The 21,557-nt window shown below is 44.7% G+C and overlaps 1 protein-coding gene across 3 annotated transcripts in view; it reads right to left on the minus strand.

The window, feature by feature from the left end:
• The window catches only part of LOC121623842 (microtubule-associated protein 4), a 109,539-nt gene that overhangs the window by 14,077 nt on the left and 73,905 nt on the right, over positions 1-21,557 (minus strand). For all 3 annotated transcript variants that reach the window (XM_041961325.1, XM_041961326.1, XM_041961323.1), the window contains exons 8-11: positions 5,178-6,259; positions 4,379-4,624; positions 2,276-2,456; positions 1,992-2,054 (exon numbers count right to left, since the gene is read on the minus strand). In XM_041961325.1, coding sequence (XP_041817259.1) covers positions 1,992-2,054; positions 2,276-2,456; positions 4,379-4,624; positions 5,178-6,259 — 1,572 coding nt within the window. The remainder of the gene's footprint in view (positions 1-1,991; positions 2,055-2,275; positions 2,457-4,378; positions 4,625-5,177; positions 6,260-21,557) is intronic.

The raw sequence follows: 21,557 nt of genomic DNA on the forward strand, positions 1-21,557 counted from the left end.
GATGCCCCAGAGGTGACGTGCTTAGGATTAGATACAATTTTAAAGAGTATCTTTTATTCAGAAACTTTCTCTCTCACACACACACACACAGACACAAACACACACTAAACCCAAAGCCAAACCACCAAGCAGCCGGTCTGTCAACTACAGTCAACCCTGACAGATAAATGACGCGAGTCCCACGAAAAAAGAGAAAATGTCAAAAAGAAATGGGAGTGAAACTAAGCTAGAAAACAGAGCAGAGAGGGACATGAATAAAGACAGCCAGGCATCGGGGACCAGCGTCTTTTATCTACATATATTTTAACATTCAGCTCACTCCAGTCTTTGGGATATCACTGACAGCTCTGCCTCGCTGTGTGTTTGAACAACCAATGTGAAAGTAAGCATCTCAGCAAACAAGACGAATGAGTCGTTTCTTTCTTTTCGGTAATTAACGGTCTGTTTAAGCACGTGTGAAGGCTTTTCTCTTTTCTAACCTTCGGATTAAGACCTACTGACTTTTCAGGCGACCCGAACCCACATTCAACCAACAACGTGCCTGCAGCAAAATCAACAGACAACAATACAACAGCCTTGAATTGCTCTTGTAGATGGGGGAAAGGTTGACAGGCCGTTCATTTTGAAGTTCACTCATAAAGTCATAAAGCCGATTGTATTGAACCACCTCCACCTGCTGCAAACAAACAGCTTCCATTTTTACCTCTGCTTTGAGTGAATGCATGTCAGCATCCTTAACTGCCTTAACTGAGGCAGTGCAACATTTGCAGCAATTAACAGCTGTCAATTCACATAAGTTTTGCTATATGTCAGCTTTTTCTTCCGAGTGCTGAGGCATGCTAAGCCATATGTCCTGCTGTCAATCCTCCCTGAGAGCCTTTGGTGTATCTCCAGCTCCTGTTAAGACATGTTTAATTGAGGAAATCCTTCACTTGCCTCCATCTTTCTAAAGAGTAATTTAACTTGCCGTACGAACCCTGGTGGATTAGACAACCCGAGGCTGTATCAGCAGGAGCTGCAAACTCCTGTCAACAGAGAGGGGACAGTAATCCACAGACTGCTGCGGTGAAGCTTTTAACTCTCCAGGGCCTTTCAGCAATAAAGCCTCTCTCTCCGCGAGCCTGCCCCGCATTGTCATGGTTGGACAGTGCGAGCAGCGGTGTCACACTCCTGCTGACAGCTCTCCTGTTGCCAAAATGTAAACTAATCTGTCGACAGGAGGAGCAAAGCTGTAACTGTGTAGGAGGAGAGAGAGGCGATGCGGAACTGAGGGAAGGATTACAGAAGAGGAGAGCGAAGAAGAAAGAGGACCAGAAATATCTCCGGAGAGCTAAAGGCTCAGAGGGAGGGAGCGCAGCAGGGCTCGGTCAGACGGTCGCTGGGAATAATGCCACCAGATCGTTTGGGTTTAGCCACTATTGAGATCATTTTCCAGATTACAGAAAATCAGTCTGTAAAACCTGACACGTTAAGACTTGTGTTCTGTCTGATGTAATACAATGAGACATTTCATTAGATGATTATTTTACATTACTTATCATGCCATTTTTCATAGATTTGCCACATTGTACGATATCCAAAAATAACTTTCTTATCATTCTGATATTAATGTCAACCTTATTGCCTGGCCTCATATTCACAGATCTGCTTCATCATCTAGTGCATTAAACTGCCTCATGCAGTCTCTAATCCTTAAATTAGTGTAAAAATTATGGAGAAAGTCTGATATTAGAGCATAAAACTAAATAATAATTAATAATACTAGATGATGGGAGCCTGAAGCCCGCTGCAGGGTCAAAACTCCAACTTCTAGCACCTTTCATCATGTGCATTAATATATGTGTCACATGACATGTTGTTATTTGGCTACGGTTTTCATTTGATTCCTCCGGTGTGCTTGAATGAAAACTACTTCAGGCAGAGGTTGGCAGACTTGATTTTGAACGTCTATTGTTTGTGTATATGTAATAAGTGAAGGGTGTGTGTATTACCTGCAGAAGTCCTCAGAGTGCCGGGCTTCTTCTCCTCTCCTGGTTTGCTGTCTGTCTTAGAGGCTGAAACACAGATGATGAGCATGTAGTTGTTGCAAAGGACATGTGTCAGTAAAATCATAGAGAAATAAATGCTCAATGATTTGCAGCATCACCACTGTAATGCATCAGAAAATGCTCTTTTATTTTATTTGGCATCAAAGCTAGACAGAAAAATAATGACAGTCAAGGATGTGTGTGTGTACGAGCGTGTGCATGTGTGTGTGTGAGCATGCCTGCCGTACCCAGAGGCTTTTTGGCTGCAGTGGTAGTACTGGTGCGACTAGACATGGTCGTGCGCACTGATGTAGCAGTTCTACTGGCTGCTGTGGTAGCAGTGCCATTTTTGGTGGTAGCGGTGGAGCCTGTTTGATTTGAGGTGGCAGTGCTGGCCTTTGGCACAAGAGGGCGCTTCTCTGCAGTCGTCTGAGGAGGGGAGGACAAATAAAAACACAGGAGACTTCAGGTGAGGAGAGAAAGGACAGACTGACGGACAACAGCAAATGCTGCAAATCAATAGAAAAACATCATCAAATCAAATGCTGTTAGCACTGAAGTGGGTCATAAAACAACATTTGCATGTCTGGCTGCTGTCATCTGTTCAGGCAAATGTGCAGTGACTTCACTCAGAGATTCAGGTCAAAGATTTTGCCCTGATGAGTGTAACATGTAGACTAAGTCCAAGGCGCTCCTTGAGAATTGTACATTTCATTCAGCGGCATATTTCCCCCCCATAACCCCTTGGATGATGCCACGCTCCACATACAGCTGAGCCATGAAGCTGGCCTCGCTGAACTCCCCCTGCACCCCTGGGCGCTGAGAGGCTAAATAAAGGCTGTTAATCAGTTGTGGTGTCACACTGGGTGCAGTTAAGGAGGCCACCGGACGAGGGTGATAGAGGGCTGATGGGTCTTTGGAGAGCACAGAGCATGAACTCAGTGGGATTTAAGAACGAAAACGTTCACTTTTGGAGGTTTGGATCAGACAACAACTGAAGCCACCGGAATATGATATTTATCCAGTGACACTGATCTATTGGAGAGTTTGAAGTGCAGACACCCGACTCAACCCAGCAGGTATCAGACAAAACTTGATGTTCGGGTGCGGGTCGGACTTTCAGGTGGATTTAGTGAAGTATAGGCAGAGAAAATATGCAGGAAAATCTACGGCACGGAGGCATTTCAATTTAGTCGCCAATGCAGATAATAATGAGGCAGTTGATTACGTAAAATGTAAAACGTGTGGGGCTCTGATTAAATATGACAGCAAGAAGACTGGCAATTCAGCCTTGCAGCGATATGTGGACAAATGGTGAAGGATGCATGCCGAACAGTTGCATGACAGGCTAACAAACTCAGTGCTTCAGCTTACATAAGCTGCGTCGGGCTCCGGCTGGGTTCGGACATAAAAAACAGAATGCCTGCCGGGTTCAGGTTGGCCTCAGTTAGTACTCTCTTGGACTTGGGGAGAGAGGGAAGAGTTTGACATGCAACAAAGGCCCCCTGCAGGAATCAAGGGAATGCTGCATGTAAATAGTAAGTAATCACTATGGAAATCACCTGGAAAATAAACCCGGATCAACTTTCAATCGATACATTTACTAACACTTTATAAAAACGATGGCTCGTGTTTATCCTCCCCCATCATGACATGTGCTCTTTGGATCATCACTTAATAGACTATTGTCAGAATGCCATGAATTACTGATGACTGCACACTTATTTGAAAGTGAGAAACTCATGACCCTTCATCAGTGACTGTGTCCAGTTTGAAGTTGTTCGTCAGGTTTGTAAACACGTGTGTCGTGCTGGAGGATAAACGGAGACTGAGATATTTTTAGCATGTTTCCATAAAATATCAAAAGCAGCTCTGTTGAGTGTTGTTGCATTTGAGAAAATGCACTATATGTTTCTGAGGTTGGACTATACATGCAGCTGCACCCTTTGACAAAGATTCACCAGCGTGTTACATTACACAGCTGTGAGTCTGTGCATGCTAAGCTGCACTGAGACCAGATGGTCACGTTCAGCGACTAAGGGGGAAACAGATTTTTGTGAGCTCCAAATGAAGAGCTACACATGTAACATAATTTGCTTAGACTTGATCCAAACCCATCGGGTGTGTTCTCGTAAATGTCCACGTGCAGCCGGGAATTCAACCATTCCTTCCCTGTTTGGAGCAGAGAGGAAACAGTACTGACAGCACATGACAGAGACTCGTAGCTCTTATACGTGGCTGCTGGTGAGCACCGGTAAACTGAAATGTCGACGCCATCCTTTGTGAATCCAGGCGTGTTGCTCCATATAACTGAGCATTCTCTGACAGACGTCCTGAAGGCTGAAACTCACCTTGGGTTTGACATCGCGTGCAGTGGCGGTGGCGGACGATGCGGGGCGGCTGGTGGACGTGGTGGAGGGCCGCTTTGGACCAGCGGCGGCTGTGGATGCCGCCTTGGCTGTGCTTGTTTTTTTCTCTGAGGTGGAAGTGGTGGTGGTGGAGAGTGTGGGGCGCTTAGTAGGGACTGAACCACCAGCAGCTGCGCTACTCGGCCGCGTTTTGGCAGCAGCGGACGTTTTGGTCGCCCCGGCAGCAGGCTGCGACGCGGGACCAAGACATACAGGAGCGATGGAGGGCAAAATAAGGAGGGAAAGCAAAGAACAGAAAAAAAATGAGGAAAATGTGAAATGATAACGGCAGGGGAGGTTAAGCAGCACTCTAATCAGAAATCATATAATAAGAATGCAGCAAAACAATAATTAGCACTGGCTCTGATGATTCAATGTTAATACAAGTTTATTTAACTACCTGTGAAAAAAGAGGATGTTTTGTACTGCACGTATGCAGTAGGCATAAAGAAAGCAGTAGCAGAAGCTTTAGCAGCATGCGGGATGAAAGGCTTTCTGCCACGTAAACTCACCCTCAACAGTTAACTCTTCTCTAGCCTCTAATCATTACAACACAGATGCTTCAGCTATGCAGTTTTCCCCATCAAGGTGGCATCTGAGCCCATCACTTGGTTATGTGACTTTACAAGGGCAATGCCAACGCACCATATACTGTAGATATTGCTTTCAGTAAATATTGTTTGGATGTCATCAGTGTGTTAGTGTGTGAGGAGAGACGTCACATCCTCACAGTGAGTCCTACCTTGGTCTTCTTGTCTGCACCTCCCAGGTCTTTGCCCGGTGTGCCGCTGCTTCCATTGGCTGCAGGTTTTGCTTTTTTGGCCTTGTCTCCTCCGTCTGCCTTTGGAGCCTTGTCCTTCTTGTCATCCTTTTTCTCCACAGTCTTTTTGTCCTTCTTCTCGTCCTTTTCGCTCTTCTGTGTTGGTTTTTCCGCTGGCTTCACAGACGCTGTCTCCGCGCTTTTCTTGGCTTTGTCTGTATCAGCCTCTTCTCTCTTGGCTTTTTCCACCTCTGTTGTCTTCTTTGTCTCCGTGTCAGCCGTCTTCTCCAGCTTGTCATAACTGGTATCGAGCTGGACGGGTGGCAGCTGTTGCTCTGGTGTCTTTTCCACGCTGTCCATGTGCTGTTCTCTGCCGTCCTTCACTTCAGTTTTCTCAAGCTTCTCACTGCTTGTCTTCTCTGTTTTTTCTTCCACTTTGGACTTCTCGTTTTTGTCCACTTTTTCCACATTTTCAGTTTTCTCCACTTTGCTCTCTACATGTTCTGTCATCTTCACTTTTTCTACTTTCTCTGTCTTGTCCACTTTTTCTGTCGTCTTCAATGTATCTGGTGATTCTTCTGCCTTGTTCATTTTATCCTCTTTTTCTGCTTTCTGCTGCACTGACTCCACTTTCTCTTTCTCTTTCTCCTTTTCTATCTCCTTCTTTTCCTCCACCTTTTCTGCCTGTTTCTCTATCTCCTTCACTTTCTCTATCTCGATCTCCTCTTTGACTTTTTTTGCCTCTGTCTCGTCTTTCTCCTTCACCTTTTCTGCCTCTTTCTCCTTCTCCTTCACCTTTTCTGCCTCTTTCTCCTTCTCCTTCACCTTTTCTGCCTCCTTCTCCTTCACCTTTTCTGCCTCCTTCTCCTTCTCTTTTTGAGTCTCATTCTCTCTTTCATTCTTCATCTCTTTCTCCACCTTGGCTGGAGTCTCACTGCTTGTGAAATCCACCTTCACGCTCTTCTGCTCAGCTTTATCCAGAGGGTCAAACAGGTCCACCTTCTTGACACTGTCCTCGAGCTTCTCCTCCTTCTTCTCTGCTTTCTCCATCGTGTCTGATTTTACTGGAAAGAAAAGTGAATTGAATTAGAATTACTATAATAAGCCTCTTATCCAATCCAACAACAACACACAGTTACTGGCAGCAGGTAGTACTCACTGTGTGCCACAACAACAACCTCCAGCTTCATCAGAAACCCAGAAACTCTGCCTCGAGGAACAAAGCCCAGCCCTTATTTCTCATACATATCTCAGCTGAACATCAGTGTTCTCTCAATATTCTCACCACAATATTACCTGGGACCACATCACCAGAAAAGCTCCTCAGGCGACTTAAACAAAGACAGTTTCGCACAGCCATGACTGACACTTCAGTCAGTCCACAGACAGATGATCAAAGAACGGACTCCTGAGTTCAGATGCATGACACCCCGCCCCACCCATCCCTCTTTCAGCAACGTTTTGCAGGTTTAACCACAGCTGTAAAATGCTGCTGTTGGTTGACAAAAAGTGCACCTGAGCTTCAGTGTTTTATTCATGCTGGAGGAAGAGAGGAAGGCTGATGCTTATCTTCACATAAATTCCACAAAAGACTGGAAGGAGGTTACATTTTCTGAAAGGGCTACTCAGCTGTCAAACTGCTTCACTAATTTTAGTGTAAACTCCTTACAGCCCAAGTATGCACCGTGAAAATGTATTATGTAGAAGAAACAGCAAAAATATAACTGGGAAAGCTGTGGAATGCTTTAAAAACGCCTGTTTTCACCAGGTAAACAGGTTGATTGCTAGCAGGTGATAGCATCTTTGTTCTGATTTGTTCAGACTTCTATAAGTCTATTTCCTGTACTCCTCTACGGTTCAGTGGCAGTAATGTACCTCTGTGCAGACTGATCTGCACAAGCTGCACGTATGACTATGTGTTAAAGGACCCAGCAGAGAAAAAAGATGTGCTCGGGTAAAAACAGCCTGAACAGCAGAAACAGTTAAACATGTTGGACATGATCTTAATCATCCATCCACACAAACAGTGTGAGACAGGCATCAGTTTTCTCCCTCACAGCTTAATCTTCCCTGAGATCAAATGCTGCTTCCTCAGTTTGCTGTTGACAGATCATTCCTCTTCTGTATATATTCTGTTGTTCTCTACATTTTTCTCTTCTGCTGTCTCTTCTTTCTCCCGCCCCATCATCACAATACTGTTACCAATGTACTGTTTACATTCCGTTGTTATATTTTTACATTTCTTCATGGAAGTCACTTAAAATGACTCTAACAAGCCAATATAACAGATACGTCATCCTCTCCATCTTTCTGCCTTCCTGTGTCTCCCCATCTGTCCTGACTAGTCTCTAGTGTCAAATGCCATCTGATAAGGCAGAGAGCTCGTAATGAAAACTGATCTCTTTCTGTTGCCCAGGCTACCAGTGAGCAAGCATGCAAGCCCTTTAGACAGAAAAGTGGAAAGTGTGAGGATGGCGTACAAACAAAATCCATTCCTGAAATACCTGTCAAGATAAACCTGAAATCGATGCAACCTGCAGCGAGCATCGGGATCTTTGAATCCATACTAGCAACAATACAGTATCACATAAAGATACAGCTGGTGATGATTGCTGAAGAACATCCAGATGTGTAATCTTTGCAAAATAGCTCTATGATATGAGAGTACCTACTTTAAGAAAAATCAATAGTCATCCTCAGTCTGTTCATTTGATGCTGTAGATTGGCATGATGGGGTTGAACAGAAATATTTCCGGCCTGGTTCATTGATGTGAATGACAGTATACTGTGAATCACTGCCCTGCAAAACCAAAACATCATGCAGTATAAACAAGCCAAAGAAGATACGTGTATCTCCTGTGTTAACTCACTGAATGAAACATGTGCATCATCTGACCGCAGGTGATGATGACCTAACAATGTGATGAGCTGTGTCCCAGTTTACGAGCTGGATGTTGTGATGTCCACATTTTTTAAAGGAATACAGCATAACGCACTCAGTTCTGTTGTCCAAATCTGGAGGGCAGAAGCGACGTATCTTATGCGTATGTTAACAGTAAGTCTGAGAGTATAAATCACACCAAACTGAATAATATGGGCATGATGTCTGTGTGTTTAGATTCGACTGAGTTATGATTCAGAGAGAGAATGGGATTTTTGAGTGAGTTGTGGTAGTCAGACACTGAGGGTTTTTAAACGCCTCATTTGCCTCCACAGCCTGGCATGCATCTGTCCCTTTCACCTCACGCAGCACCCCTTTCGCAGTTAACTTGGTGAGTACACTTTCATTACCACAAGGGATGAGTGCCAACGCTAAGAGCCAAAAATAATAACAAAGAGCTGAAAATAAGAGCCAAGCTGTTTGAACTGGAATTATCATTTAAAAGGGGCTGCTGTCTATCATCGTTATGTGCACTGAAGTCCACCCAAGAATGTCAATGGAGCTGATCAGCTGACTTAACGCTGATTACTCCAGGCTTCATTACCTACTATACCAGGACAAGGGTCAAATAAAGAGTCTGACTCACACTTCTGTGGTCTTTTATGCTTCCTGTCCTGATCTCATGTCAAAGGGCTGAGAATGAGGAAGATGATGATAAAGGAAAGATCAAAGAGAGAGAGAGTCAGCGTGGGAATTATTGATTGGCAGATTTAGAGGTGAGTGGGCAGACAGGAGGAGAGCAAGAAGAAAGACTAACACAGAGGGAACGCAAAGGTGAAGACCTGGTTAGAGGTGTTAACACGTTCCCTTTCTTATCTGTGTCTTTGTTCTTTTTTCTTTTCGCCTCAGCTTTATAAGAAAAGGTGAAGGACTGAAAGAGATAGAAGAAGGACAATAGGTGGCTTTGAGTAGAATCAAATGACACTGTTAGCTTACATAACATACAGCGACCCCAGACCTGGAGTGGTGACAGACATCAGACCACACAGAGCGAACACAAATAGGTGACTACATACAAGAAAAAAACATACTGGCCTAAATAAAGCGAGGCGGTGTGACAAGACAAAGGAAAGGGAACAAAAGAAGCGGGAGTAAAAAAAACAACGAGCAAACAAGGCCGTCATTTACTACACTGTAAACAATGAGAGGCTCAGGAGATCAACTTGATCCTGTAATTAGGGCAGAAATCTGATCCGTGCCGCAGCTGTGAAAAGCCTGGTGAAAATGGCTTCGTTTAAGCAAACAGCAGGAGGTGATGCCCAGATTACTCACTGTCACACTCTCTCCTGTGTAAACCTCTTCCTTTCTTTGACCCTGTCTTACAATGCCACTTCCACCTTTATCTCCTTCATCCTGTTATTAAAAACAGTGTTCACCTTCAGAGAAACAAACCAGCCAGTTTTAAACATGATGGAGATGTCATCACAGCACAGAAGGATCGTCAAACACTCCACCAAGCTTCAGTGCTTACCAAAGAAATTTTGACCTGGTGATTTTCAGCAAATTGTAGCAACAAATGCGATGCAGGTAGCAGAAAAACCCAGAACACGGGGGCTACCCGGTAACAAGGAGAGAAAAAGAAAAAGCAATCATTCACCACCTTGGAGAGGAACATTAATTATTGACAGGGCTTGTGATTGGAAGCATCAATCACAGGGGGCCTGCAGGCTGTAGGCTGCTGATGAGCAGCATTACTGGGGGAAATATTTCATGAGAACATGCTGGTGCAGTGGAGGTCAAGCCAGATGTCAGAACTCATGAAGTGCAGTCACGACGATATGAATGTGACACGTCCAATGAAGCCATGACGGTTCATGAAACAACAAGCTTGAAGTCAGAACCCCTTAGATGAAGAGATCTCTTCTGAACTCATACTGTGGGTGTGTGGAGTCTGTGCTTACTAGACTTTTTTAACAGATGTAAATAACGAACTGAATGATGGCTAAATTCCATTTAGCTGCTTCAGTTATAGGGCCCTCGTATCAGGCATGTTGACTCACTGTCACGGATTACTGGGACACTGGAACAAAACCATTGATGTATATTACTAACACTGAGTTTTTCCTACTGTGACACATCAAAAGGTCTGCTGTAATCAAGGACTACTGACATTAAGATTATTACACACACAGGGACTAATGTCGATGGCGACTTCACCACTCTTACTACTGCATGCAGGATTACGTGATGTCACTACATGTGCCATCATGTAATCCTGGTGTACTGCAGCTCTGAAAACCTTCACCCTGAGCAGAAGGCTAATCAGCACGAGTAAGTGAACCTGTGTGAATGTGCAGGTCTCTGAAGGGAGACGATCTGGTCCGAGGCGCCAATGACATTCGCAGCTTCATTGGCTTGTCGAATGAGTGATGTACAACTTGTCTCTCTCCACAGAGGAAGAAAAGGTCTTCAAGCTCTGTGCAATGGAGTCCTTCTTTTAACTCGGTGGACACATTTTATAAATAAAACTTGCCCACAACTAGGAAGGTAAGATGTGTTCAACCAAATGCAAAGCAAGGTTTCACCTCATTCAAGCAAATTGGAAGGCTGGGCTGCTTTTCAGCTCCTAACAGCCAATATACTGACTGCACACATGTTAGCTGTAGCTGGCAAGCAACACTGATTCTCTGCATGTACACTGACTCTTCTCTCCTTTTTCTTCGTGTCTCTACATGTTTATGAAGTGGAGCGATGTTATGTCCACACCTCTGAAACTGTCTTCACATTTGGTCTTAACTCATACGGCAATATTTGCACGATTGCTCTGCATGGGTCACAAAGCCCAGCAAAGCTCCTGATAAGGGTTTTAGCTGGATCTCTACCTGCTGCATTAGCGGAGCTGCTGAGGCACCAGGACGCCCTGGGGTTGCCTAACTCTTGTATAATACATGGCTCGGGACAGCAGAGAGCAATGAGCATCTGGGTGCAGTGAGCCAATTCATTTGAAGGTTTCATTAGCATAATGATAACACTTAGAGCTCATTTAGGGCTGTTAAGCCTGGACTCTCCTGAAGAGCTCCGTCTCAACTCAAAGTTTTTTTCATCTTATTAAAATGGTAAAATATGCAGACTTGAGTCTTTTATTACAAAAAGCTCTTGAGGCTGTCTCATATTTTTTTTAGAAATGTAGGTTAAAAAAGTCATGCCTGACATTTGCAAAGCAATAATTGGGATTTATTAATGTGCATGTCATATACAGTATATGCATATAATTAAGAACGTCTTTTTTTCATTTTGGGAAAAATGTCTCTGGTCTGTTTGCATTACACTGACCCATGATGTTCAGCTCATGATGGGGCATCCCTAACCACTGAACCTTAAGTGAAAAAAGTTCATTATCTATATCTTCCATAACACATCTAAAGCAAATAAGCCGAAGTTGAGATGAAATTCTGATCAACTGAGATTTCCATCATGAATAAACTAATCAGGACTAAATTCTACGGCCTTCATTTGGCTCCTCAAGTGGATTATGTAAATCAGCTCTGACAGAATGCCGTCTCATTAAAACCCTGTCACTCTTTGCTCCACAGCACTTGAAGCTCCCTGGCAGAGTCTGTCAGCATTGACACCAGCGCTCTCTGTGAAGTGAAAGCTACACTCCACCACTGCCCTTTGGTAGCACATCAAACACGCCGGACACTTTAAAGTGGCTGTGAAGAGGTAACAGAGTGGAGAGTGGAGATTGTACTTTGTGGTATCTGAAGTGTGACCCTCTGTTTGGCTGTCTTAGTAGACATATTAAAGACTCACTGGCAGCCCATTTATGATACAGTTACAGCAGTCTGCAGTGAACCCTTTGAACTGGAGACTGTATTTGTTTGGCTTTCACTCCCTTTAAGTCAAAGGCACTGCATGTCTTAGCTTAGCAAGATATACAGTACATTGTTATTTTCAGGACAGGTTAGGCTCCTCTAAATTCCTGATGACAACCATGACAAAGACAACAATCAACTGTGTTATTTTTAACGCTTAAGAAAAACTCAGTGTGATGAGTATGAGGCAAGATCTGAAGTTAGAGGGCACACAGTTTTTACTTGAGCTCTAAATGGATTTGAACAAGCCTGCTGTCACGAAAGAGAGTACGTTCCACTCATTCCTGTTGCATGTATGTGAAGTTTGTGTATTCTAGTTGGATTGAGTTGTGCAAAATACACCAAGGGTTAAAAAATGTACTAATATGCACACGTTCATGCACAAAGACATGGGAATATTAAGATACATGCTCACACAGAAAACAAATACTATGCCCACACTCGGACAAACTAGACAGTGCTGCCTTTCAGTACTGTTTCTGTTGAAACGCATCCTGATGGACTGAACTCGTGGCATTGAGCTAATTTGGTTTAACTATTTTATCCCCTTCTTTTCAAATCAACTGGGTCTCTGCTTTGTGCAGAGCTTAACTTACTAACACTCATTCTGATTTCCCCTTCTTTCTTCTCTTCTTTAAGTCCTCCCCATCTATCCCAGCAAGATTCAACCAAATCCTACACTTCCTGTTTTCCATTCATTTGCATCTCTCCCTCCATGCCGTTTTTCCTTTCTACCCCACACAATCCTCTTTCTTCTTTTTCTCTGTTTCAAATCTGCTTATCCTTATTTCCCACAACCCCTCTAGAGAGACGGAGCTAAGACAAAGCTATAGTATAATGCACATGTGCAGCTCATACAATAGAGCTGCATGGATTGCCTGCACTACATCACCATTTAGGAAAACACTGTATCTTCCTTTGAAGGAAAACAATAAGGTATTTTATATCTAGTGGATATAAAAGGTTTCTACACAACAGCAGGAGCTGCAGACATCATTCCATGACCTTGGTATGAAAGTAAGCAGATGCATAAATGCAACACACAGCTTGTGGCTTGATGACTCTGCCGTGCTCCTGTTTAGACTTCAGGGGGCAGAAAATAAAGATCACAGCCCTTTTAATACTCCAGTGGCCAGGCTGGCCAGCAGCCTCTGCTACACTGCTTTGTGGCGGGCAGCGAAAACAACCACGGCGTGCGAGCAAAGAGGAAAATTAAGACAAAGAGATGGACAAAAAAGAGAAAATTGTGAGACAGAGTTTAAATTGAAAGAAAGATGGTCATTATAGAAAGCCCCACCATACTGGGGCGCACATTCCAGTGAGTGACCCCGTCTTGGCTCGGAGGCAGTCATCATTTGACGTGACCGTGACCTGCTTTCAGCCATCTTGGCTCTGCCTGTCTTCACCAAGAATCTAATGAGCATTCAGAGCAATGGGAAGAGACGAAAGAAGAGCTAGAAAGAGATGGTATTGTAGTCAAACAGAAAATGAAGGAAGCATGGAGTATGAGAGAAAATGAGGCAAGACAAAGGCAGAGCCTCCGTCAGGCGTAATGAGATGTGGAATCCTGACCAAATGTCATCTGGAGAGTCGGCTGCAATAGCTAATAAGTTATTGTGTTGCACCACACACTTGCGTGCACATGAAGACGACCACCTGTGTCCACAAACTCAAGGACTAAGACAATACACCTGTTGTCCCAGTATTCACACACTGCAAAATCAATCTATTCACACACTCTGTACCATTTCTGGTAGATCTGTGTCTAAAAATGGCACACTGTGTTTGACCAACACAACGAGACAGACGCTACCATCATAGAATGTCAAGTAGGCCGCCGGGGGCTGCTCCGTTACTGTCGATGTCTCGCTGCTTTTCAGTCTTTCTCTTTCGCCCTCTCTCTCTCTTTCTCGCTGTCTGACACACCTCCTTTCAGTCTGCCTCTGCAGCTATTCCTAACCCCGAGCCATTTGCAAGCTTAAACCAGAAAATAAAATCAGGTTTGAAACAGACTGGAGTCTGGAATGACGGGTTCAAACAATAAATGAATGAAACACACCCCTCCTCAATAGACCAATACACCCACGATCTACACACATCTACACAAAATAGCACATGAGAATATTTTCATCACTGTACAGTTGCCTTAAATGATAAAGGTGATATTGAGATGCTATTTGAATAATAGTCCTCCTGATTGTTGGCAGCAAGACATCCTGACTGTATGTGCTTCATTGTAGCTCATAACAGAAGTCAGCACTTGATCAAGACAACATCTTTCTTATTCGACCTTCTTATTTTCCTGCCTGCACGCTGCACCCACTTCAACCCTTCAGTCCCTTTTCTGGGTGGGCTGCCCAAACCACTTTTAAAGTAGGATGACACCACATCTATTAAGATTTCAGCTGTATTCTCGTGTTTATGACAGGATGTTCTTTAAAATTACCACAATGACTGAAAAGCCAAGAGTCTAACCTATCAATTCATATTCACAAACATCTCACAGTACTAACAGTCTGTGAAAGTTACACATGGCACTAGCAAGCAGAACTGTGGGCAGTAAAAGTTAAACCTACAAACTGTTTCTCTAGAACGCAACACGTTTGGTCGTCAACTTTAAGAGCTGACGAACGATCAATCAGTTTACAGGGGGAGACTGCAAACATGACCTCCACCTACCATCCACTGCGATGAAGGGGTTAGTGCTGGACTTCATGCCAAGGTTGGTATAGCCACCAGTGGAAAGGTCACCATCAATGTCCCCTGCCACTGTCGATTTTTTGCCAGCTCCAAAGTCTACACCTGCACAAGCGGTGAGTTTAGCACCACGGCTGTCAAACTCAGCATCTTTAGCCATGTCAGATTGGCTACCAGCTTCCCCTTCAGTGTCGGAGCCTACAGACAGAGCAGGGCTGGTATCCATGCTGCTGAACCCCTTGGGGCTGAGGGGCACTGGAAGCACAATGCCACTTGGTTCCTTTTCTGCCTTAAAGCCCTCCAGTGGAGCCTCTAGTGGTGACAGAGGGAAGCCAGCATTACCGTCCTTTAGCTGTGGGAATGGGGAGAGGCAAAGGCGGGGTTCAGGTGGGGGTTGCCGTAGGTCGATGTGCGTGGTGCCTGCTGCCGAGAGAGTGGGAGCCGGAGTTGGGTGTTGATCTTCTGCGACGGTCAGCGAACGCTTCATGGAGTGTGGTGAACGACGGGGACCACCCATCGGCGACAGCAGCTGGTCCATCCCTGCCCCGTCTCCGCCTGGGTATTTATCTGGCAGCTCCAGACTGGTTGGCACCGACAGGTGGGAGCATTCAGACATTGCACGGCGCATGGCCTTCCTCTGCTGCTGAGCTCTGCCCATAAAACAAGGTTCCAACTCCAACTCCTCCTCTTCCTCTTCCTCTTCTATCTCTTCCTCCTCGCTGTTGTCCCCTGAGGAGCCCTCGGAAAATTTTGGGGCCCCAGCTCCAGCCATAACCTTGTCATCCTTTTCCAAGTGGTTGTCATTGACAACTCCAATGACACAGTAATTAGGGGCTACCTGGGGCATGGCCACCTTTGGGCTGGATTCAGCAAAACTGGAGTTGTTCCATGATTCAGATGGCGAGTCTCCATCTATGGGAGATGCCTCCATCAGTGAAGCTCCCATTGAGTGTGGAGGCATTGCGATAGTGGGTGATGACAGCCCCATATGTCTGGCTGGGGATCCAGGAACCGGTGGCAGGGAGACCCTGCTGGTGCTCTGGCCTCCTAGGGCAGAGGGTAGTCTGCCTGGGGAAGCTGGGGAAGGAGATGGGGAGGAGGACAGAGGGCTGTCTGGGCTTTCCCCTGCACTTCCCAATGATGCATTACCCAGGGAGGTGCTTCCGGAGATGCCCCCAACCTTACCTGGCACCTTCAGCTCTACGTCCATGCTGCCCATTCCCGGCTGCTCGAAGAAGCACAGTTTGTCTTCATCTGTGAGTCCAGTTGGTGCCAGAGCACCGCCACCCACCACCAAGCCCCTCGGGGTGCCCATGTCCATGCTTGAGGGGTGCTGCCAATCCCAGCTCTGAGCTGGCACGGTGGTCGACAGGGCTGGCACCTTACACAGCTCACTGTACTCTGAGAAAGGAGAGCCTGGCTGCTGATTGGAGAGAGAAGACATGCTGTCTCTCCTTTCTATTCTTCCGTCCCTTTTCTTTGTCTGTCTGTCTCTGTCTCAGTCTTAAGTCTCTAATGGTAATTTTCACTACTCCTCTTCCCTTCTTTCTCTCTTTCCTTTGTTGCCTTGCGCTGTTGTCCCTTTTCGTCCGGTCACTCAGGTGCGCTCTCCACTCTGTGTGTGTGTGGAGTCTCTTGTGCTGTGCCTCGGCTCTGAACTCAAACACACACTGAGGGTGAACTGAATGTGCAGCTCTCCCCCTCGTTCCCTCCCTCTTTCTCTCTCTCTCTTTGGTCCTCTTGCTGATTATAACAGTCATCATGTGACCGAGTTGTGGCTGCCAATTGGCTGCTTTCAGTGCCCAGGTCCCACCCACTGTGGTGGAGTGAGTAAGCCCCCTCCCATCTAGTTTTCTCTTTCACTCCACGTTTTTCTACCCTCAACCCTTTCTTTCTCTTGTTCTGCCTCGTGGTAAAAAGCGCAATGTAACCCCCCCTACACACACACACACACATACACACACACACAGCTCTGTCTCCCCCCGGGGGAGGACTGAGTGAGGGCTAAGGCAGGTGCTGTGGGGAGAGTGGATTTGAACTGAAGACCTTTCCGAAACCATACACACTCCACACATCTGCGAACACACTCCATGTCAGCTCTGCAGAGCAATGCACTGAATTTCTGCCTAACATGTATCTCTATCTGACCTGCGACTACACTTTTACACATTTACACTTCGCTTCACACACCTTCTCTGTACTTTATCAGGTCCTCTCTTTCGTCTGACCCAATGTTGTGCTCATGGTAAAATACACAATGCACCTGGTTCAAATGTTGAAGCCCAGGGTCCAGTTTAGTACGAGTGCTTTCTAGGAATGCTTTGTAAAAGCGCCTTGTCACAAACAAGTACATGGTCCTTGTTGCAAGGCTGCAGACACCCTCTGCTTCACCATGGGCGGGTGCGAAATGGAAAGAAAATGGAGGAATGGATCAGATCAGAAAAGGTGACAGCAGGAGTCGGGAAGAGTAACGAAATAACAACCAAAAACAACTGTGTGTGTGTAAATGTGTGAGAATATGTGAATATTCTCAAATGCTCGCTGTGTTCTCTTAACAGGAAGGTCTGCCGGAGCATGTGTGTATGTGTGAGACAATTCACGCACGTCCCACTGGTTCCAGTCTACAATCCTGATTCAAAAAGAGATGGGACGCTGTGTAAACGTAAATAAAAACAGAAAGCAATCATTTGCACACAAACCATGTTTACTGACAACTGTTTCATGTAGTGTTCCAGAGCCCACGCAGTAATCTCCTTTATACAATCATGTGTTCACACAGTGGTGAACCTCACTCCATCCTTGCTTGTGAACGACTGAGACACTACTACAATCATACTATCACCTGTTACCAATGAGCCTGTTTACCTGTGGAATGATCCAAACAGGTGTTTTTGAAGCATTCCACAAGTTTCCCAGTCTTTAGTTGCTCCTGTCCCAACATGTATAAAACATGTTGCTGCATCAAATTCAGAGTGAGCAGATACTTACAAAAATCTATGAAGCTGATGGGGTCAAACATTAAATATATTATCTTTGTACTGTTTGCAATTCAGGATAAGTGAAAAATTATTAGCAATTATCCACACACTGTTTTACTCATGTTTTACACAGCGTCCCAACATTTTTGGAACTGGGGTATGCTCGGTATGAGAGGGAAGAAGAAGAGGGGGAGATGGGAAATACAGTTATGGGAGACTGATTACTAAGTAAAGCCTCTGGTAAAAAGACCCTGTCAGATTATACCTGGTCACATAGAGAGAATCACACTCCATTACCCTCCATGCTTCTAACATGCTCTCTCTCTCTGTCTCTGTCTATCTCTCTCTCTCTCTCTCTCTCACTCTCACACTCACACACACACACACACACACACACACATAAACACACAGACAGAGAAATAATACACAAAAACATGCAGGTTCTCACATATTAACATATACTATATATGCAGACACACAGTGTATTCACCTGAGTGATTGTTCTGCCACACAGTATAGAAGAAACATTGATGAAAGAGGACATGCTTATACATGCACAAATACAGTCACATACACACATACATACACACACATACACACACACACACTCCAGGCTAGCAAACACACTGAGTCAAGCCTATTAGCATTTAACAGGAACTCAGCTTGGTGTCTTGCACAGAGACACTTTCAGCTCCATTTCCACTATTCTGTGTTCCTGATTGCACCAAAACTGTGATTTCCAATGAAATTACACAAAACTCGCAAACTTTTACCAAAACTGTGGTGACAGAATCAGTCAACAGGAACCGACTGTGCTACAAGTTGTTGAAAAAGTTCAGTGTACTCTACATTACAAGTTCAGTGTACTCTACATTATTCTTCAAATAATGTAGTATTGTATTACAGATGTCAATATGTCATTTTAGAGATACACAAATCAAATATGTGACAACATACTGTACATAAACTATCAAAGGCACTGTTAGAAAGAGATGGATCACCTGGGGCTACCCAGCATGCATTTTAGGCAAAGGTTAAATGCGATGGAAAAGTAAGGGAGTGCAAGAGGGAGACAGATGGGCTTGTTGTCCTGGGCTGAGCTTTGTTTATGTGTGTGTGTGTAGCCATGTATTTCTCTTGTTGTGGGGGCATAAATCTGTTTGCACAGTCACATTGTGGGGACTCGCCTTCCTTACGGGAACACAATGCAAATCCCTTTAACGTAAATCATAAAATTCTTGGGTGACAACTTGTTTTAAGGCTAGGGTTTGAGAAGTAGTGGTTGTGGTTATGGCGAGGGTAAGTTTAAAGGGAATGAATCTAAGTCTATGTAGTGTCCCCAGAAATGATGGAAACACAACCGTGTGTGTGTGTGTGTGTCTGTCTGTCTGTCCAGTGCCAGTCAAAACAGCCGGCGGTTCCAGGTGTTCCAGGTGCTGTCGGTTTGGACTGAAGGCTGAACGCTGGCAGAAAACAATGATTTATAACAGGCAGACAGGCAAACAGGGACAGAGCGGGGGCCGGCGGGACAGAGGGCGAGGAGGACACAGACAGATTAGGACAGAAAGAGGGAGGAAAAAGCAGAGAACAGAGTGTGAGGAGGGACACAGAGGCATGGACAATGAGTAAAAGAAGAAAGTAAGTGAAGGATGGAGAGGCAGGACTGAATGGAAGATCAGAGTGTCAACGGAGTGAAGAGAAAGAAGATGAAGAAGAAAGGCAAGAAGGGGAAAAGTGAGGAAAAAGAGCAACAAAGGGCGGAGGAAGTGAGGGTAAACAGGGAAGCTCGACTGGAATGACGGTGGTGGAGATTTGGTGTGAGTACACATGTCGCCTCACAGGACAGGACGCCAGGCTGAAGGGTGCAGTGCTCCTGTCTGGTTCGTGCACTGCATCTCGCAAACAAAAGACTCTGTTTCTGCCTCACTTGAGGATTTGGTTTTGCTTTGGAGCAGTCGCACTGAATGTCAACTGATTGGTATATCAATGTACACATGCATGTGTCTTTTAAGGGAAATTTAAACCCAATCCAAACCCTACCCGAACCTTTAACTTCTTCAATCATAATTTCAATCTTAAACCAAAGTGAACTGCAAAATCTGAAGACTGCTCATTTAGAGTCCTAATGGCCTTCCAAACAAAAGCAAGACTGCAAATGGCTCTTAATACCCAGAGGAAGCATTGCTTCATGAAACACTAAATGAGCAAGCTTTCATTGTAAATTTCCCAGTGGAAAAAAGAGCCAGGCCAGGCCCACTCTGGAAAAGGAAAACAGCTACTTTTTGTGTCCGGTCTCGGACCTGATAACTGCTGGGTGAACATGCATCAGCCCAGTGTTAACTGTATGGCAGTTAACCAGACCAGAGCCAACGCTATGAAAATGATTCAAATGAGAACTCTGTCTTTTCTGGACCATGTTTTAAAACTGCAGCACTCAAAGCCATAAAGCCTGATAATCAACTAATGTTCACATGTCCTAATCAACTAACAATATGCATTAAACAGCCATCACTTTGTGCATTGAAAGATAAATAAAATTGACATTTTTTTCTGTTTTTCTCCTTTCAAACAAATACACAACATACCTCATTTATTAGAAATGATCCCTGTTTATGGCAAAAAGTCACTAACACCTACATAAATGAAATTGGATTCAGCCAAAGAATCCCCTTTCTACTTTGTTTGTCTGTTTGCTCCACACAGCAGTTGACAGCTCAGTGGACAGGTATTAAAAACATGACAATTTTTACAGGCAAAAATGAGGCAATGCCAAGTCTTTCTAAGAATGCATCAATAAAAAAATAACGGCCCATTCTTACCAGATAAGTTGGCATCATTTCTTTTCCACCGAGCCAAAACGATCACTTCCATTTACAAAATCACTGTCACAATGTGACATGGAGCAACACCTTCCTCATGTGCTGCAGCCAGTGTTTGAGGGCTGGTCTGAAAGCTTTCCATCTGATTACCACGTTCAAGAACGCACAACATCACAGCACAATAACAGCCCTGTTGTTGTTATGCCAGCACACCGTGAATGGTGCTACTTTGCTTCAGGGATGTGGCATTTTCATCACGGCGCATGCAGGTTTGGTATTTTGGTGACCCACCATGAGCTTGACTTCAGGAGAGTGTGAAGAGAGGCGCAGCAGGGGGTGTGTCACTAACAATCAGGCAGCAGAGAGCAGTTTTAGGGGCTGCACTTGTGTTTTGGGCTATTTTTCGGCTTTTCCCCGGTGAGGCTTGTTTGACCAAGTCATCCTCAAAAGTTTGCAAGAGTATTTGGTGGATGACATGTTGCCACAAAATAGGGCACACACATCCCACCACTCTATCTTCTTCATATCGTGGATAACACTTTGGACAGTTTTAGTGTCATTAAAACAAAAGAATAGATTGAACTTAACCTAACACCAGCAGCAAGATATCATAGGAATCCATATAGTCTAATTAGCATCATCATCATCATCATCATCATCAAAACACATAAAATATAACACTGCACTGTGTGACACATTGCTTCATTCTATGATTGAGGCCACTGTAGCTTATTTCTCTGAGCAGTGTGAACATTGACCAGTGATGTTTGCCCACAGCTGGAAATCAAAATTGCTTCCTTAAAAATCAGTGTTAAGCCTCTGTGGCATCAGAGGTCTTTCACATGGAGGAACAAGATATAACAGTGTTCTTATACAGGCAGTACTTGTTAGTATAAGCAATTCATTGCTACTTTATGTCACTTTAGGGGACTACAACCCAACAACTGTAGCCTGTACTCCTGCCTGCTTATCCACGCATTCAGTACCTCTGACACATTATGTGGTCAGTGGGTTCACAGGAGATCTTAGCTTGCCTCTTCCTTCCCCTCAGCTGCACCCAATCGATCCATTCCAAGCAGCACCTGATGACGCCTACATGTTTGGACACCATT

This window comes from Chelmon rostratus, chromosome 20 (genome assembly GCF_017976325.1).
Source record: "Chelmon rostratus isolate fCheRos1 chromosome 20, fCheRos1.pri, whole genome shotgun sequence".
In the NCBI taxonomy this organism is placed as follows: domain Eukaryota; kingdom Metazoa; phylum Chordata; class Actinopteri; order Chaetodontiformes; family Chaetodontidae; genus Chelmon; species Chelmon rostratus.